Source organism: Podarcis pityusensis, assembly GCF_964106645.2.
Source record: "Podarcis pityusensis genome assembly, chromosome: 5".
Classification (NCBI taxonomy): Eukaryota; Metazoa; Chordata; class Lepidosauria; order Squamata; family Lacertidae; genus Podarcis; species Podarcis pityusensis.
In genome coordinates, this window is record NC_138032.1 from 8,659,985 (window position 1) to 8,676,883 (window position 16,899).

Genomic DNA, 16,899 nt, shown 5'->3' on the forward strand with positions numbered 1-16,899 from the left:
TCAGGGAAAATGTGAGGTATGAATAATGATATTGTAATTGTTGGCTCAAATATTTTAAAATGGGTGTAAAATGAGATTTCCCTGGATGCTCAGGGTTTGGGCAAGTACTGTTTGGTGAGAGAATTCCAGCAGGAATCTAAAAGCACTAAAAAGCAGCAAAGTAAAACATGGAAATATAGGCTGTTATACCTTTAAAATATGCCCTTGTGAGTTCCACATTTTCCCTCTTCCCCTAGCATCGAAAAGGACAACACATTTCGTAAGTTAAAAATGGTTTGGTTACAAACTCTCCAAAGGTCAGATTCATGTGCTTCTCCTTACAGCATTCAGGAAAAGTTGCACAGGCAGTAAAACTTGGCTTAGCTACAGTGGGGAAAGTTCCTAAATTATAGGAACTCAAGAATGGCTTCGGAGAGCCATGTGGCTGAGCTGCAGCAACCAGCTTAGGCTCTTCACCTGCCGAGCTTCTCAGGTAGACTGAGGGGGGACAACGGCCCTCCCAAGGTGAACTAAGCCTAGCAGGACAGATTACTCAGTGGTTTTAAGAGACACATTTTGTGACAACAACAATAATAAATAGTTACACCTTGGCTGCGTGAACCCGTTTCCTGCTGGCAACAGACCAGTGCAGCCAAGGCAGGATCAAACCCTTCTGCCCATCAGATGATGTCACCAGTGATGTCACCTGATGGACAGGTGGGTGTGGTTTGGGGAAATGGCCTGGCAGGCCACACTGGACCCCCCCCCCCGGCCAGGGAGCTACAGCATAATTCCCCATAATGCCCTTTTAGTGTCTGGCAAATGGGACCAAAATGACGCTTTGAGATTTTTTGCCCATGCCATCTTCTTTCTAGCAAACTTTGCAATTTCCCCCTTATCTAATAAACCTTTAACTCAATGTCCTGCACATATTTACTTTTCCCTTTCTGTTGTTTGCAGTCGCTTTTTTGGACCCAGAACAAATATTGCAGGCCTCTTCATGGGCCAAGAATGGGAGGCAGGGGCATCATCTTTGTATAAATGGGAGCTCTGCTGTGGCTTCTTCCACCCTTCCTTCCAGCACAACCCTCCTCCCTAGATCTTCTGCAGGTGAAGCCATGAGATCACTGGTAGCTCCAGCACTCCTGGGTCTGATCCTGGGATGCATAGCAAATGCAGCTGTACTCCCTACCCTCCCTCAGGGAGAGTTTCCTGCTTGCGATGACGTTGAGACGGAGCACATGGCAGACTTCGCAGTGAACTACATCAACGCAAAAAATAACCACGGGTACAAGTATGCCCTAAATAGGATCGAGAAGGTCAAGGTTCTCCCTCGGGTAAGTGCTTCCTGGCGGGTGGGGAGGAAGGTCATTCTCCAGATCATACGAGGTGTGAGTGAAGGCTATGTAAGATCTTCAACTGTGCGGCACCCGTCCAATACCCTGCTTCAGAACAAAACCTTCATTATGAGGTTTCATCATAATAATAATCTTATTTTTTGCACCCCACTCACCTGACTGGGTTGCCCCAGCCACACCGGGCAGCTTCCAACATATAAAAACATAATAAAACATTAAACATTAAAAACTTCGCTATACAGTGGTACCTCAGGTTACAGACGCTTCAGGTTACAGATTCTGCTAACCCAGAAATAGTACCTCGGGTTAAGACCTCAGGATAAGAACAGAAATCACGCGGCAGCAGGAGGAGGCCCTAGCTAAAGTGATGCTTCAGGTTAAGAACAGTTTCAGGTTAAGAATGGACCTCCAGAATGAATTAAGTTCTTAACCCAGGGTACCACTGTACAGGGCTGCCTTCAGATGTCTACTAAAGGTTGTATAGTTACTTATCTCCTTGGCTCGGGGGGTCGAATAACTCCATACCCTCCAACTTTTCTCCGATGAAAAAAGGGATGTCCTAAGGAAAAGCGAGACATTTAGGGATCAAATCAGAAACTGGGGTGGCTTCTGTAAATCCGGGACTGTCCCTGGACACTGGGAGGGTCTGTGGGTGGCTTCCAAGAGATATAAAAACATAATAGAACATTACACATTAAAAAGCTTCCCTATACCGGGCTGCCTTCAGATGTCTTTTAATAGTTATATAGTTACTCATCTCCTTGACATCTGAAGGGAGGGCATTCCACAGGGCGGGGGCCACCACCGAGAAGTCCTTCTGCCTGGTTCCCTGTAACCTCACTTCTTGCAGTGAGGGAACCACCAGAAGGCCCTCGGCGCTGGACCTGTGTCCAGGCTGAATGATGTGGGTGGGGACGCTCCTTCAAGTATACTGGGCTGAGGCCGTTTAGAGCTTCAAAAGTCAGCACCAACACTTTGAATCGTTTATTCGATGTTGGTTTATTTCACTACCAACCTTCCACTGAGAAGCTATTGGGGTTCAGTGTACCCACACGGACAATGGAAGCTTTGGTGTGGATTGCACCTGGGCACGTCTTACTCCGTTGTTTAAAGGCATCCAAATGTCTTATTGTCCAGTGAGTGTCCCTATTGCATTTGGAAGATGCACATCTACCCAATTCTGAAGTTGTGCATGTCCTGAATGGCTCACCGAAAGTGTTGTGGGAATGAAGGGGTGGCAGTTATGCAGAGGAGACCCACTGAAATTAATTGCCCTAATTTACTCATGCACACTCGTTTCAAGAGGTGCCGGAACGCACCACGAATACCCGCCTTGTTTTCTTATAATGGCAATGGTGTCCACCTGAGAGGTGTTGGAACTGAGTTCCGGCTGAAAAAAAAGCCCTCGATATAATTAGTTGTACTTAGCTGAACACCACTCAAAGTCTGCACCACTCTCCAGGAACATCCACTTGTTTGTTTGTTTGTTTGTTTGTTTGTTTGTTTGTTTGTTGCATTTATATACTGATGGCTCCAATCCCCACTCAGCCATGAAGCTCACTGGGTGACCTTGGGCCAGTCAGTGCCTCTCAGCCAAACCTACCTTGCACAGTTGTTATGGGGATTAGATGAGGGGGTTAACCACATATGCCACCTTGAGCACTTTGGAGTAAAAGGTGGTGTAAAATGCAATAAATAAATTAATTAAACATAAGCTTCAAGAACAGGAAAGAAGCGAGCCAGGCTTCCAAGAAAGCTTCATAATGCCAGGAGTTCAGAGTAAGTCTCTACAGAAGCTCTCAGACCATGAAACACTGATAGATTTCCCCTTCATCCTGCCCTCTTCTCTTTAAGGGAGCTGGAAGGAAGTACCAAAGGCAATGACATACCATTTTGAAGAAATTTCTGTTTTGGCACATCTGTTAAGAGGGGAACTGACACTGTGAAGCACTCTATGGATTAATAATAATAATAATAATAATAATAATAATAATAATTTATACCCCGCCCATCTGGCTGAGTCTCCCCAGCCACTCTGGGCGGCTCCCAATCAAGTGTTAAAAACAGTACAGCATTAAATATTAAAAACTTCCCTGAACAGGGCTGCCTTCAGATGTCTTTTAAAGATAGGATAGCTGCTTATTTCCTTCACATCTGAAGGGAGGGTGTTCCACAGGGTGGGCGCCACTACCTAGAAGGCCCTCTGTCTGGTTCCCAGTGGGCCTTTTAGCTGTGTGCTGGTTAAATAAATGTAAATGAGTTTTTTTTTAGTTTGTTTAATCTAATCACCTCTCATTTCCTCCTCCACAGAGGCCATTTGGGAAGATAGCCTTCCTTGAGTTGGACTTATTGGAGACTGAGTGCCATGTGTCAAACCCACTGCCTGCTGAAAATTGTACCATAAGGCCACAGACACAGCATGTGAGTTCCTGGACCTTTTGCTAACCTTGTGGAGAATTTAAACATGGATTCTTGGGTGCATGCATCATATCTTTATCCAAATTAATAGCAATAATAATAAAGGCATGTCAATACAGGCTGACTGCTTGGAACTCAACTGTCCTGCTCACCAGGACGGTGCTGATTTTACTTTTCAAAGTTGCACCCAACAAAATTTACACAACAAGCGTTCATACTCAGGATCCCTTAACATTCTAAGGCATAACTTGCCTGAGCTATATAACCTCAACCAAGTCTCTTGATTGAGAGCATGGGAAGTGCCTTTATGGATCAAATCAAGTTCCACTTACTCAGCTACGCATTGCAAGGATTTGAGCAGGTACTAGGCTGTCCACAAGAACAACCGAGTTACAATTTAATGGACGACCAGCCGCTAAAGATTAGTCTGATTCATTCCAGTGGAATTCAGCTAACCCTAACCTTTCCCAAACCTCAGAGGCTGATGATGTCCAACATTCAAGGTCTGTGACTCAGTGATGGAGCCAGTGGTGGAGGAACCCTCTCCGGCACCCGGGGCAGGACGCCGATGGGCGGGGCGAATCACCTGGTGGCGCACACATGGCGTCCATATGGACTGTGCATGTGTGGCATCCCGTACGGAGTGCGCAAGCACAGCAGCTCACGTGGCGTCCGTATGGGCTGCTGCTCACACACACCATCCATACGAGTGTCCGTACAGACTGCCGCACAAGCGGCATCCCATACGGACTCTGCATGTGCGGCATCCCGTACGGAGTGCGCAAGCACGGCAGCCCGTACAGACGCCCATATGGACAGCGTGCGAGAGCGGCAGCACCCATACTGACTGTGTGTGCCCTCTGGAGGGAGGCAGGGGCCATCTTATCACACACAACCCCCCAGAGTGGCACCCAGCGTGGATCACCCCCTCTGCCCCCCACTTCATACACCCCTGGATGGAGCAGCTGTTTTGCATGCTGAGGGTTCTAGGTTCATGGAGTCACAGAATTGTAAAGTTGGAAGGATCATCTAATCCAACCCCCTGCAGTGCAGGAATATTTTGCCCAATATGGGGCTTGAACCTATGACCCAGAGATTAAGAGTCTCATGCTCTACCAGGTGAGCTATCCCAGACCTCCTAATTTTCCATCATCTCCTTGCCTGAAACCCTGGAGAGCCACTGCCTGCCCTTGTAGACAGTAGTGAGATAGATAGACTGACTCTGCATAACCTATTGTGCCAAAATTTGAATTGACAGTGAAAGTTGATTGTGTTCGGGATCACAAACACATCCTAAAATAATAATAATAATAAAAATACAACCTCCCAAAACCTAAATATTTGCCACACATAAAAGCTTTAGTGTTTGAATCTGTGGTCTCAGATTTAAAATCTGGACTCCTTTGAACTATATGGTACGTCGTCCAAGTTCTATTTCAACTGGTCAAAGTACAAGACAGAAACTAAGTAAGAAATTCAAATCTATCTCATTATTTCTAGAACGGCATCTTTTCCCACTTTGACTATTTGTGGAAGTTGTGCCGTGGCTCCTTTGTTTATAATTGTCAAGTGCATTGGCAATTCTGGTAGCTTATTACAATTTTCTTTAGTGTGGGCCTTCCAGCCTGAGGGAATTGTCATACAAGTTTAACAGATGGATTTAAAAAAAAATAAAAAATGTGTTGACTAATACCAACAATGTGGCTAGAGAAGCAAACAGAAAAATGATCATGGTGCAGTCTTGTAATGAAGTCTACCCAAGTCCACCATGCTCTTTTTAAAAACACCTGTTCATAAGGATGGCTAGAGGGCTCAGGTCAAGGTCCACTTAGTCCAATGGTCTTCACAAGAATCCAAAAAATCTGTTGGCAATTGTCATCCAATATAAATGGTTAATTGTGTATTTATGTGCACAATAAACTGGCTATATTAGTCACCGGAGCATCTGGATAGCCTGAAGGTATGGGGAGCATTATTCCAGTTTGCAAAAACTTCCCAGTTTGCATTTCAAGGCATTTCTTACACACTATAGGTGACCAGGCCAGTGACTGTTTGCTAGGCTGGGTTTGGTCCCTTTTGGGTTCAGCATCTGGGAGACGCATAGCATGTGTACCAGCCTTGGCCCACCAGGCATTCCCCAGGTATTTTGGACCAGAGCTTCCGACAGACCTTGTCAACACAGCAAACGGACGTTGAGATCCAAAACATTGCCAAACAGGACAGCGTAGGCCGATGTACAAGGTGTACAGTGTATGTACAAGGTGTACAATGATGTACAATGCTGCGGAACTGGGTTTTGCTCCCATCATAACCAGCCCATAATCCTCTTCCTTTGAACCGCTAGGCTGTTGAAGGGGACTGCGACGTCAAACTCCTCATTGTGGATGGAGCCTACAAAGTGCTGTCTAGCAAATGTCACTCTACTCCAGGTAATCTCTTTGGCTGCTTTGCAGTCCTCGGTCACCAGGGCTGAGAAATAGGGGGTCAATGCCCCACGCTCCAACTCACTCCATTTACCATGACTCTCCCCAGGGCATACCTCTCCCCAGCCTGGTTTGGCACATCCCTTGAGTCGGTCTGCCTGGCCTAGGGATATGCCCTGCCTCTCAAATGCCTTCCATGTGGCCTCATGAAGGATTCCCAGAAGGCACCGCTAGCTTGAAGAAGGTTCTCCACCTCAATCTAAGTTAGAGAGAGAGAGAGAGCAGCTGCAGGTGGGGCAATGAGAACTAGTAGCACAATGTGGGGGGCGGTGTTAACCCTTTCTCAGCCCTAGTGAGCACCACTCTTTCGCAGGTGCTGTTTGTCCCTGAAACATCTGGGGCTTTTCCCCCCTACAGACTGTGTAGCACAAGATTAAACCCTTGCTCTGTGAGACGTGGACTTGATCCTGACTGGATGTCACCACACCTAGCGCTCTTAAAAACAACAACTTACATCCGTCAGTTGTGTCCTGTGGCCCTCAGTCCACCTGTGTGCTGAATCTTTGTCTGGAAGGCACGTCCGGGCATGCACATGAACAAGGGATGGAGAACTTGTGGCTCTCCAGATATTGTTGGACTCCAGATCCCATCACCCCCTGCCAGCCTGGACAATAGCCAAATATCAACATCTGGAGAGGAGCCACAGGCTCCCTGTCCTTGATATAAACATGAAGGGACCACACAGCTCTTATAATGGGTCTGTAGGTCGGTCCAACGAGATGGTTGGACAGTGTTCTCAAAGCTACCAACATGAGTCTGACCAAACTGCGGGAGGCAGTGGAAGACAGGAGTGCCTGGCGTGCTCTGGTCCATGGGGCCACGAAGAGTCGGACACGACTAAATGATTAAACAACAACAACAGGTCTTTTTCTGTTTCCTCTCAGTGTCTCGTTCTCCCAGTCTTGAGTTCACTTCTCCACATTTCCAAATGAGTTTGCCAATTGGTTTTTCTTTTCTTTTTTTAACCCTCAGGAAAATTGCCCAGCATTTTCTTCTGACACGCACATTTTCTGTGCAATTTTGCATAAAATACACACAACAACAACATATTATTTGTACCCTGCCCATCTGACTGGGTTGCTCCCGCCACGTTGGGTGGCTTCCAACATAATATAAAAAAACAGTGAAAACTTCCTGGTACAGATGTCTATGAAAAATTGTGTAGTCATTTATCTCTTTGACCTCTGATGAGAAGGTGCTCCACTACCGAGAAGGCCCTCTGCCTGGTTCCCTGTAACTTCACTTCTCGCAGTGAGGGAACTGCCAGAAGGCCCTTGGAGGTGGACCTCGGTATTTGCAGGGCCATCGTGAGTTCTTGGAGGAAGAGCAAAATAAAAATATAATAAATTCCTTAAATGTTCATTTCTTAAGTTTCTGCCAACACAAAATGGCTGCACCCTGTACTTTTCTCTTTTTCTTCCTTAGATTCAGCTGAAGATATTATCAAAGTTTGCCCTGATTGTAACCCTTTGTCACAACTGGATGACCCTAAGTTGAAGGAGGCAGCTAATTCTGGGCTCGCCAAGTTCAACGCTGAAAATGTCAATGGAACCCACTACCAGCTCCTTGAGCTTTCAAGAGGGTTTACCTCAGTAAGTATTCAGACAGGGCCACTAGCAGTGCTGCCGTATTACAGAGAGAGTAGAGAGCAGGGATGTTTGAAGACATTGTTCAGTCCACATGTTTAAGTGAGGCAAGCTGATCTGCACTTCTAGTACGGATGCACAGATCTAAACGCAGTTATCCCTTCTACTTTTGCTCTTTCAGATTTTTGCAACACAATTCTCGGCTCCCAAATGGTCCATTCTGGTGTGCAGGTTTCATTCTGGCGGTCCACGCCGCCTGTAGTTGGAGGAGGGAGACAAAATATCCGTTGCATTCAATATTCAAATCCATTTTTAATTTCATTTTTATTACTCCTTCTTCTGAATTGCATTGCGTTTAGCCTAGTGCATGTCAATCACCACGACGGGCAGACAAATTATGAAGACCATTAGCAAGTTTCAGTTGATCAGGCAAGGGCAGAGGGAATTTGGGCACAACAGATCAAAAACAAAACCAAGCAACACCAATTAATTAAAAAGTAGTAACGGCAAGCTTATCCTCTAAAACAAATAGTCCAAACAAGAGTGTTGGACTAAGAGCATTTTTGCTGGCCGCAAATAGTGAGCAGTGAAGGGGTAAGGCATATCTTTCTTGGAAAGATGGTCCAAATGTGGGGGGACCATGGCAGAGAAGGCCCTGCTTCCAGTGCCCACTCACTTTACCTCCAACCGTGAAGGGACCTGGAGAAGGGAACATCTGGAGAGAAGTGGTTCCTGAGATACCCTGGTCCCAAGGTGCTCGAGGATTAAAAGTCCAGTCCAGCGCTTTGAACTGAGTCCAGAACAAAGCGGCAGGCAGTGAAATGGATCAAGGATGTGTGTGTGAAGTGATATGCTACCAGCTCCACTAAAAACGCTGGTTCCCCACAGCTGCCCTGAGCCTAACCTCCATTGGAAAGAAGGACTGGTCTGAGTTGCTAGAAGGCAGCTTCATAGGCTGGGTTGGTGGGAGGGAGTGGAAACTGAACAAAAGTGCCCCAGCGTTGCAAATGCCCATTTATATCATTAAGATTCTATATGACTCTTTCTGCTCAGTTGCGGCATTTGAGAGAGACGGCTAAAATGTTCCTTATTACGTTCCCAGCATATGCCTCTAGGTACACATGTGGAGTTTGCAATTGCTGCCACTAACTGCTCAAGGCAACAAGCCCAAGACCCTGCAGAACACTGCCACGTGGCGACAGATGAGCATGCGGTAAGTGGATGGGATCCCAATTAATTCAGTGCAGATTCCAGGACTGGTAACGTCTGCGGTCAAATGAGAGCTGCCAGCCCTTCCGCATTGCGGGGCCCCTGTGCCTTTAAGAAAGCATTTGAAAAATGGAGTCCACACATTTCTGACCTCCATGGCTACAAGTCCCTCTCTCTATAGAAAAATACATATATAAACTCGAAGATTTCTAGACTTCAGGTCTAGAAATGCCTGTTTTTCACAAGTGAAAGTGATTTAAATCTGGCCCATGTTCACAAGCGAGTTGCTAGCTCTGCCAGACTTCAAATCGCCAGACCCTGGAAGTTTGCATTGGGTTCCTCAGGATTTGGGTTCCTCAGGATTTCATACCCTCCAACATTTCTCCGATGAAAATAGGGACGTCCCATTCCACGGTGATAATTTTATTATTTATACCCCACCTATCTGACTGGGTTGCCCCAGTCACTCTGGGTGACGTCTAACATGTATAAACACATATTAAAACATTAAACATTAAGACACTTCCCCATACTGGGCTGCTTTGTGTACATTTCATTGGTTAGAACAGCATGCTGTTACTGGTTTCAGCTGTCTCCTAAAGGTTGTATAGTTACTTAGGGTTGCCATATTTCAAAAAGTAAAAACCAGGACACCCCAAAGTTGTTGAGCTTTTTGAAGGAAACCACCAGAATTCTTGAGCCAAAAAAAAAACAGTTTTTGGGTTGACTTCTCTAAGATCCAGGACAAAGAGCCGCCTTTCGGAAATTCCCCCCGGACATCAATTCTGCCTTTGAAATCCCAGTAATGTCCAGGAAAATCTGGACGTGTGGCAGCCCTGTAGTTACTCATCTCCTTGGCTCAGGGGTTGCATAACTCCATACCTTCCAACATTTCTACGATGAAAATAGGGACGTCCTAAGGAAATGCAGGACATTCCAGGATCAAATCAGAAACTGGGGTGGCATCTATAAATCTGGTGACCTTTTTAACTGCACATTCAACCTGATACGCTTGCGCAGAGCTTGCAAGGAGGATAGACTTTATTGAGCATTCCTTCTGTGTGGTTTTTTAAGGTGAGGTCATGTGCATTCATCCTGATATTTATTTGCTTACAGGATATTTATATGCCTTGCCATGAATCATTTATTCACCCCAAGGATTTCAATGCATTTCCCCATCTCTTTCCTAACTGCAAAACAATATGTTTTATTTCTTGGCAGCAAAGAACTTCAATTTACTTTTAAATTGCACAAATCTAATTAACAGTGGAATTGCCTGCAGAATACTGGCAGTTTTGAGTCATCCCTGATCACCTGATGTCAGTCTTGTGTGGTCTTTCAGAATGTTGGACCACAATCCCCACAGTTCACTTACATATTCTATCTGTAAATAATTTTTATTAATTTTCAATTATTAAAATCCAATAACAGCCACATTTTTTCAATATCAAATTACAATTCCCATCCAAATATAGATCAATTATACGGCCAATTATACATTTTGAATGACTTCCCATGTGCTGGGTTTCGGGGTGTAAAGTTCTTATTTCTTTCTGCTTCCGAAATCTTAGTTAATCCAATTACATTCAGTCCTGATCTTAGTCCCTTATCAACAGCTACTGATTTCTTGACCTCCATTCATGCTGAGATATTCAATTTTTTAAAAAAATCCACGAAAACAGTTTTGTATCCTGTAAATTCCCTGTGTGAGATGTTTATTTTCCCATTTGTTTCTTCATTGTTCTAATTAGATCACTTACATATTCTAATTTACAAAGTCGAGAAGGCATTCTTCACACCTGTTCATAATTATTAATTTGCAGTGCCTACTTGCTCCCCATCAGTGATGTAGAATGCAAGACCAACTACGCTTGCATACCCCACTGAACTTTATTATGTCCCTAGAGTAAAGGTCAACAGGTCTGGGACTTGTCTACAGGTGGGTGGGTGACCTCACTAGGAATAACATGAAAACCGTCTTAACTTCCATCATGGAAAAAAGGCAGTATATAAACCTACATAAGTAAAACGGTTTTACTCACATCTTCAGATGCCACTCTAGTCAATCGATTCCCACACTTTTTGGATGGTTTATGTGAGGAAGATGGGAATGAATGGAATTTTCTACACCATGCTGCCTGGCTGAGATGAAGTATTTTCTTTTCGGATGTCCCTGTGGGGATGTCTTAACTGCTCTCTCTTTCTTCCTCCTTATCAAGCATAATGGGTTTTGCAAGGCATCCGTTATCCAGTTGCCTCCTGTTCCTGTTCTTGGTGGTGAGCCCATTCCACCTGCAGAGGAGATCACCCTAGATTGTGCTTTATATGATCACCAGGTAGGTGCAATTTTTAAACATGGTTTTCAGCAATTCACACACAGAGAGAATTCACAACCGGTTGCTTGCTCTGAGGTTCACTGGGGAGGGTCTGATGGTGTACACGAAAGCTAGTTTGGAAACCAAAGCCCTTTGGGACTTGAAGCACGACCACTTCTCCTCTTGCACCAAATCCTGTAGCACCCAGACTTTGAATGTTTCTAATTATTTGGCCTTCCCCAATTGACTCCCGTTACCTTTCCACCCACCCACTTTTCCAGAGAAGCATCCTGACCCAGCTCCTCCCAAGGCCAACTTCCCTGCTTCCCTGCAGAACAATTAAGGGATTCTTCATCCCTAGAGCTAAAGAGGCTGCTATCCACACCCCTGTTGCAGTCCTGCTGCACCCCTTTCCTAGCACTCATGGCATTGCTAGGTACTTAGACTCAGGGCATTGGTCTGTGGCACAAATCTGCATGAAACTTGCTTGTGCATGTGTCTATGTCTCTGTGCATGCCTTGGTAGCTCGGTTGGTGTAGCATGAGACTCTTAATCTCAGAGTTGTGGGTTCAAGACCCATGTTGGGCAAAAGATTCCTGCATTACTAAGAGTTGGACTAGATGACCCTTGTCAACTCTAAAATTTTATGATTCTATGAATTAAGGTAGGTGATGGGTCGTTATTTAGCACCATTGTGCTCAGCTGCCCTATAATCCAAGAAAGATGCATTAGTTGAAAAGGCGGGGAAGGGGGAGGAGATCATAGAATCATAGAATCATAGAGTTGGAAGAGACCACAAGGGCCATCGAGTCCAACCCCCTGCCAAGCAGGAAACACCATCAGAGCACTCCTGACATATGGTTGTCAAGCCTCTGCTTAAAGACCTCCAAAGAAGGAGACTCCACCACACTCCTTGGCAGCAAATTCCACTGTCGAACAGCTCTTACTGTCAGGAAGGTCTTCCTAATGTTTAGGTGGAATCTTCTTTCTTGTAGTTTGGATCCATTGCTCCGTGTCCGCTTCTCTGGAGCAGCAGAAAACAACTTTTCTCCCTCCTCTATGTGACATTCTTTTATATATTTGAACATGGCTATCATATCACCCCTTAACCTCCTCTTCTCCAGGCTAAACATGCCCAGCTCCCTTAGCCGTTCCTCATAAGGCATCGTTTTCAGGCCTTTGACCATTTTGGTTGCCCTCCTCTGGACATGTTCCAGTTTGTCAGTGTCCTTCTTGAACTGTGGTGCCCAGAACTGGACACAGTACTCCAGGTGAGGTCTGACCAGAGCAGAATACAGTGGCACTATTACTTCCCTTGATCTAGATGCTATACTCCTATTGATGCAGCCCAGAATTGCTGCAAGGATACAAGGGCCTACCCCAAAAGACCGCCTGGGCCACCTTAAGCAACAGAATTACCTGCCATACATAGGAAGAGGTCCTTTCATAAGCACTAATACCAGCTGGTTTATTTATTTCAGTGAACTATTGTCATTTTTAAATTAGGTTGCCCATCTAGATTTACCTCTGTGAAAGAGGTCTAATTTGCTGGCCGGGAACCCAGACACAACAGAGGACTTTTAATGGCTCAACAGAAGTGGTGATTTCACCATGCTGGTGACCAAAGCTCCTCCTGTTAATGGTGAAGGATTTCTGCCTCCTGCTCATCCTTCTGTAGGGCCGTGAGGCTGTGCATTGGGGAGAAACACAAGCCGTATAGATCTCTGGGTATGTCTCCTAGGATTGCCACCTTTCCTCTGGCAAAATACAGGGCAGGGGAGGGCAGAATGGTTAGGGGACGACTCCCCCCCCCCATCTGCTGCTGAAGTGACTTCAAAGCTATTCATTACAATCTTTTGCATCCTAACAGAATGGTCCCTCTACAATTTGTCACACACACACACACACACACACACACACAAATTTGTAAATCTGTCTGTGCTTGGCTACCCAGAGCTTAATTACATGACCTTTCCCACACCTTTCAAACACTTGCATTTGGAGAGAATCCCTAACTTGGCGCACACAGAGAGAGAGAGAGAGAGAGAGAGAGAGAGAGAGAGAGAGAGATGAAGACCTGAAATACAGGACCTGGCATTTTACATCGACAGTCCTGTATTTTACAGGGCAGGTGGCAACCCTAATATCTCCCATGCCCTCTTTGTTTATGGGAGTGGATGGGGAAAGTCATTGCACCTCATGAGATTTGCACCTACTCAGAACTTCAAGCTGAGTGGTCTGTATATTATTTATTCATTTATTTGGACTGTGTTCTGACTAGCACCAGCAGACTGGACATAATGGTTTTCTTTTCTAGGCCGGCGGTTCCCATTTCATCGAGCATTCCTTGCATCATCTTGGGAAGAACATCCCTTCCCCTGGAACTGGCCGCAGGGTCCTTGACCTCATCCATTCGCACAACGACACGCACGCATCCCATGAATCTCACTCTGCCGAAGCTCCAGCCGTCGCGGCAGCAAAGCCTGTCGTCAAGAGAGCGGTGGAAGCTGTGCCACTCCCAGCAATTATGCCACAATTATGCCCAGGGAGGATTCGCCACTTTAAGATATAGGAGAGCCTGATAGAAACTATGGGAGCTGCCCAGTCAATGAAATTCCTTTGTATATTCTCCCAAGCCTGAACTCACATTCTTGCAGCAAAATAGTGATAATTTCTCTCTCACACACACATCCCCCCTAAAAGCCAAGCCTGTCCTAAGAAAGGCTGTGAGTATTGTGTCAGCCTGCTTTCTACCTGTGCAGATTTTGGTGCTTCTGACAGATCCTGCATCTTCTAGCTTCCCTGCTATCTTTAGTTTCTGCCTCCTTTAGACAGATGCAAGGTGGAAAACAAGGACTCCATGCTTGGTGGAAAACTCAGGGGCAGGAGGGGCAGTATTAGGGTGGGGCTTCTGTCCTGTGTGTCATTCCTTGTCCCTCCCCTTGGTGGGTGGCAGAAGCAGGATCAGTTGTGCAAATTACATAACAATGTGCTACTCTGCATACTCTACTATGCAGCTAACAGATTCATGGCACTCTTGGGTGGAGAAGCAGGTGTGGTTTGGTGTTTCTCCTTTCAAAAGGGAAGAATATACACAGCACTGGACAGAAGGGACCGCAGTGATATATCAGGTGTATTCTCTAGGAATTACTGTTCTTTCCTTCCCCGGTGTCCAAAATTGCAGTGCTACATTATGGAGACCGTGCTGGAAAATGCATATTCTAACAATATGCAAACCAAAACAAAGGTGCTTCCAAAATAAAACACGAAACTCAAAACGCTCCTCGCCTTTTTTTCCGCCTCTAAACTCCCATCAGCCCTGAGCCAGTGTGGCATTTGCCAAGGATGGTGGGAGATTCAGTTAGGCAACATCTGGTGGGCCAGATGTTTCACTCTCCCGATATAAAGGCTTGAACATACTGTGGCATGTACCCCAATATCCAAGCGAAAGGAAACTCCAGGGTTCAGTTTCCTTGAAATGAAGGTCAACAGAGACTGTAGTGTCTTTAGGGTATGTGGTTTTATTTACACATACAGTGGTACCTCTAGTTGCGGACACGATCCGTTCTGAAAAGTCTGCAACTAGAGCGGCGCTTCTGCGCAAGCGCGGAGCGCAATAGAGCACTTCTGTGCATGTGTGAAGTGTGCAGGACGTTTCTGCACATGCGCAAAGCATGCAGGATGCTTCTGCGCACGCACACACAGTGAAACCCGGAAGTATACACTTCCGGGTTTGCTGTGTTCACAAGCCAAAAAGATGCAACATGAACCTAACGCAACACGAGGTATGACTGTAAATACAATCTGAGCATAGGATGGAGAGGCTCACAGCATTAACATTCCAACAGGTCTTGCCTCCCTGTTGGATTTTTAGGAAGGCCCCAAGCCACAGCTCTGAGTCCAGCAGCGAGCAAGACAAGCCTCTGTCTCCCAGCTTCCAGCATCCGCCCCAAACTCTCTTCACACACAGCCCCGCTTCGTCCATTCTTATCGCAGCTAGTCTGGTGACTGGGAGTAGCCACCAGAACCATATAACACTGGTCCTAAAGGATCTTCACCGTTTCCAAGCACAATAATTCAAAGTGTTGGTGCTGACCTTTAAAGCCCTTAACGGTCTCGGCCCACTATACCTGAACGAGCATCTTCACCACCATCACTCAGCCTGGACACTGAGGTCCACTTCCGAGGGTCTTCTGGCGGTTCCCTCACAGCGAAAAGTGAAGTTACAGGAAACCAGCAAGAGGGCCTTCTCGGTAGTGGCACCCACCCTGTGGAATGCTTTCCCATCAGATCTCAAGGAGATAAAGAACTACAAAACTTTTAGAAGACACCTGAAGGCAACCCTGAATTGGAAAGATTTTAATGTTTGATGGTTTATTATGTTTTTATATGTGCTGGAAGCCACCAACCAGATGGGCGGGGTGTAAATAATAAAATGATGATGATGATGATGATGATGATGATATGGCATCCAGCCAGGTGAGGTGGGTAAAGGCCTATCCATATGTCTCTATGGCAACAGGGCAGCCTCTTTGGACATGTAAATGGTGGTCCTTAATAAGCCAGCTGAGGCCATTACCTTAACAAAGGAACTGGTTCGGCTGGTTCATTTCCTCTTATACATTCTAACCTCAGCTATTCAGGATCACAGGTTTCGAAGGGACCCACGAGTATCATCCACACTGACCTCCAAACCTTTAACATTATTATGCAGATTGGGGGGGGTCATTAGTCATCATTTAGGGCAGTCTTCTCCAACGGGCAATGCCTCCCCAAGATTTCACCTAACTCTGTTGCCAGAAGATGCTATGAACTGAATTTGTTTAGTTAAAAAAAGAAACACTTTGCATCCTGCCTATTATTATTTTTTGAAAGAAAGTACATTTTGTATAAACGATATTGATAAAAAGTTGCACACTTAGTCAGGAAGAACCAGCTGCATAAATATAAGATGAGGGACACCTGGCTTTCCAGCAGTACATGTGAAAAGAATCTCAGGGACTTGGTGGACCAGAAGCTTAACATGGGTAAGCATTGTGACACAGCAGCAAAAAAAGGCTAATGCTATAGTAGGCTGCAGGAACAGAAGTATAGTGTCCAGATCAAGGGAAGTCATAGTACCACTCTATTTTGCTAAACAGACACAACGGAAGGGAAGTGGACCAGAAAGGCAGAGGAAGAAGATCTGTGCTTCAGGGCCAGAACAAGGAAATGAACTTACATGGTACTGATATGACCAGGTTGGTCTTGTTTGCTGATGTTCTTGCTTGAATCGCAGATGGTAGTCCTTGTTCCTTTGGTCAATAGATGGAGCAAGAATGACCTTTCCCCCTTATTTCTGCAGCACAACAGCACTTGGAACAGATTGTACTTTCTGGGGGAAGGAGGGAAGAGAGCTCCCTGCCGCTGCTGATGTCCACCCAATTTCCAAGGCATGTTCAGCAGCAGTAGGGGAAAAATCCCCCTCCCTCAAGGGGAGGGAATAAGAGGCCCAGTTCTCGGGCTACAGCTCTAGACTGCCCTGTTCCAAAGGCTGCAAGCCCATTTGTAT

At 45.7% G+C, this 16,899-nt stretch overlaps 1 protein-coding gene across 1 annotated transcript; it reads left to right on the forward strand.

Annotated features, from left to right (window-relative positions):
* The first annotated feature begins 1,036 nt into the window (after positions 1 to 1,036).
* On the forward strand, positions 1,037 to 14,626 carry AHSG (alpha 2-HS glycoprotein). Its single transcript, XM_081008265.1, has 7 exons — positions 1,037 to 1,316; positions 3,648 to 3,758; positions 6,100 to 6,184; positions 7,664 to 7,830; positions 8,927 to 9,037; positions 11,253 to 11,369; positions 13,666 to 14,626. Exons 1-7 carry the CDS (start codon positions 1,098 to 1,100, stop codon positions 13,918 to 13,920), a joined length of 1,065 nt encoding a protein of 354 aa, XP_080864391.1. The 5' UTR covers positions 1,037 to 1,097; the 3' UTR covers positions 13,921 to 14,626.
* Positions 14,627 to 16,899: the final 2,273 nt, after the last annotated feature.